General features: G+C 35.4%; 1 protein-coding gene across 2 annotated transcripts in view; it reads right to left on the bottom strand.

Annotated features, from left to right (window-relative positions):
- Positions 1 to 661: 661 nt before the first annotated feature.
- The window catches only part of LOC106528572 (uncharacterized), a 5,116-nt gene continuing 3,883 nt past the window's right edge, over positions 662 to 1,894 (bottom strand). Inside the window, exons 4-5 of one of the 2 annotated variants that reach the window (XM_014023779.1) lie at positions 1,727 to 1,837; positions 662 to 1,530 (exon numbers count right to left, since the gene is read on the bottom strand). In XM_014023779.1, coding sequence (XP_013879233.1) covers positions 1,732 to 1,837 — 106 coding nt within the window. In that variant the 3' untranslated portion in view covers positions 662 to 1,530; positions 1,727 to 1,731. The remainder of the gene's footprint in view (positions 1,531 to 1,726; positions 1,838 to 1,894) is intronic. The other variant, XM_014023778.1, reaches the window with a different exon arrangement.

Here is a 1,894-nt window from a genome sequence, read left to right as displayed (position 1 = left end):
ACAAAAGCTTTTGTATAAAGTATTAGATAAATTTCAGTAAAATTGTGTTCAATCCTTTTTCCCTGTGCCATTCCACATTATTACAAATACCTTCATTTCTGGACATTTATGGTTTGATTTCTTTGTATGTATGGATCACTTGGGTTGTTACCGACATCTGGTGAAAATTTCATGTCATTAGCACCTCTAGTAATATATTTACTGAGAAAAACGTTGACGTGTTCAATACTTATTTTACCCGCTGTATGTTTGAAAATCAGCTTCCAGGGTTGAAGAACCTGTTGAGGAAAGTCTGATAATTTCACAGGTAGTTTGAAAATTTTTCAAATCTCAACTTAACAAAAAATCAGTACCACTAACATCTTTTTTCTGTTCCTTTTTCTTCCCTTCTGTCTTTGTGGGGACATGGTTCAAATGATGGAGAGCTTGTTTTCCAGTGAGAGAGTCAAACAGAAGGTACTGATCTGTTTGCACCAAAGGGCAGAAAGTAGCGTTCTCTCTGGTGAACTTGATGACATAATTCCTGCTGTGTCTCATAACAGACTGTAAGATCTGCCATGCATCTATTTTCTGACCACTCACCAAACCTCCTCTGTTTGTTGATATTGAATGGATTTTAATGAAACACTCAGAACATAATAATGAAATGTAGATCAGCTGATTTATTTTTGAAGTCAGTTTATTTGTAATAACGCACATTTAGGAACAAAGGCTGTAACCAAAGGAGAGAGTATTGGTCATTGCTGGTCTTGTCAGTGACAGGTGTCCAACCACTGGTTGTCCAGGTGGTGTCCTGAAAACAATGTGGGCTAACTGTAACACATTATGGGGAAAACCTGGTCTAATGGGGAGAGATGGCATATATCCCTCTATAAATAAAGCCATTCTTCTTTTTACGACTGAATGATTTTGTTTGTCGTCCAAACTACTGACAACCCAAGACCCAGTCCAGGAAACAGTTGTAATCCTCTCCTCTGTTACACACTCAACCCCCTTTAAAACTGTGTCAGCTCTCTCACAGTCCAAATTAAATAAACAGAAAATACTCTTAAAAATAAACCTTCAAATTTGTATAAAAATAAACAGTTACTTTACCAGAACAAAAAATTTTAAACAAATAAATGTGGACTATTGAATGTAATATTTCAATTTGATTTCATCATATTGATTTATATACAGACACCTGGTTACAGGAGGAATTTGTTAGAATAAATGAATCCAGTCCTGTTTATTAATACATTTTCACTGTCCTAAAACAACAGGCTGAAGTGGAGAACTAGCTGCTGTTATTTTAGTCCGAGTTATCGATTAATACAAATAATAATAATAATTGTTATAATTTTAATTCATTTTAAGTTCTCTATGTCATTACTCTGCTGCTCAGTTCATGTGAGACAAATGATTATCTGGATCCTGCGAGTGATTTGTGTTTCAGCTGGAAAAACCAAACGGCTGTTGGGGAACTCACTGCTCTTCAGCAGATTTTGCGATGCATGCTGATAAAATGCAGCTCCTCTGGCCTGTATGAATTTAAAAAGAGAGATATTTTTTCAATAGTTTTACAAATGGAGCAACAGTATAGGTGTGGAAATAATTTAAAAATGAAGTCAAAAACCTGTTACTTGGTATTATATTTTAACCCAATTTTTTAATTTACAACTCCCAGTTCCAATGGAGTTGGGACTTTGTGAAAAATGTGAATAAAAACAGAATAAAATTGATTTACCATTTTTACATTTCATCATACTGATGGGCTAGCTCATTCAACTGCATTTCTAGTTCTTCAGCCTCCAGTTTTACTGCAGATCTCAGCATCTCTATGTCCTGAACATTCTCTCTATAGAGAGAGAGAGAGAGAGAGAGAGAGAGAGAGAGAGAGAGAGAGAGAGAGAGA

The sequence above is a fragment of the Austrofundulus limnaeus genome, unplaced genomic scaffold, assembly GCF_001266775.1.
Source record: "Austrofundulus limnaeus strain Quisiro unplaced genomic scaffold, Austrofundulus_limnaeus-1.0 Scaffold390, whole genome shotgun sequence".
NCBI classification, from domain to species: Eukaryota; Metazoa; Chordata; class Actinopteri; order Cyprinodontiformes; family Rivulidae; genus Austrofundulus; species Austrofundulus limnaeus.
Note: the sequence above shows the minus strand (reverse complement) of the source record. Positions and strands in the feature narration are given on the sequence as shown.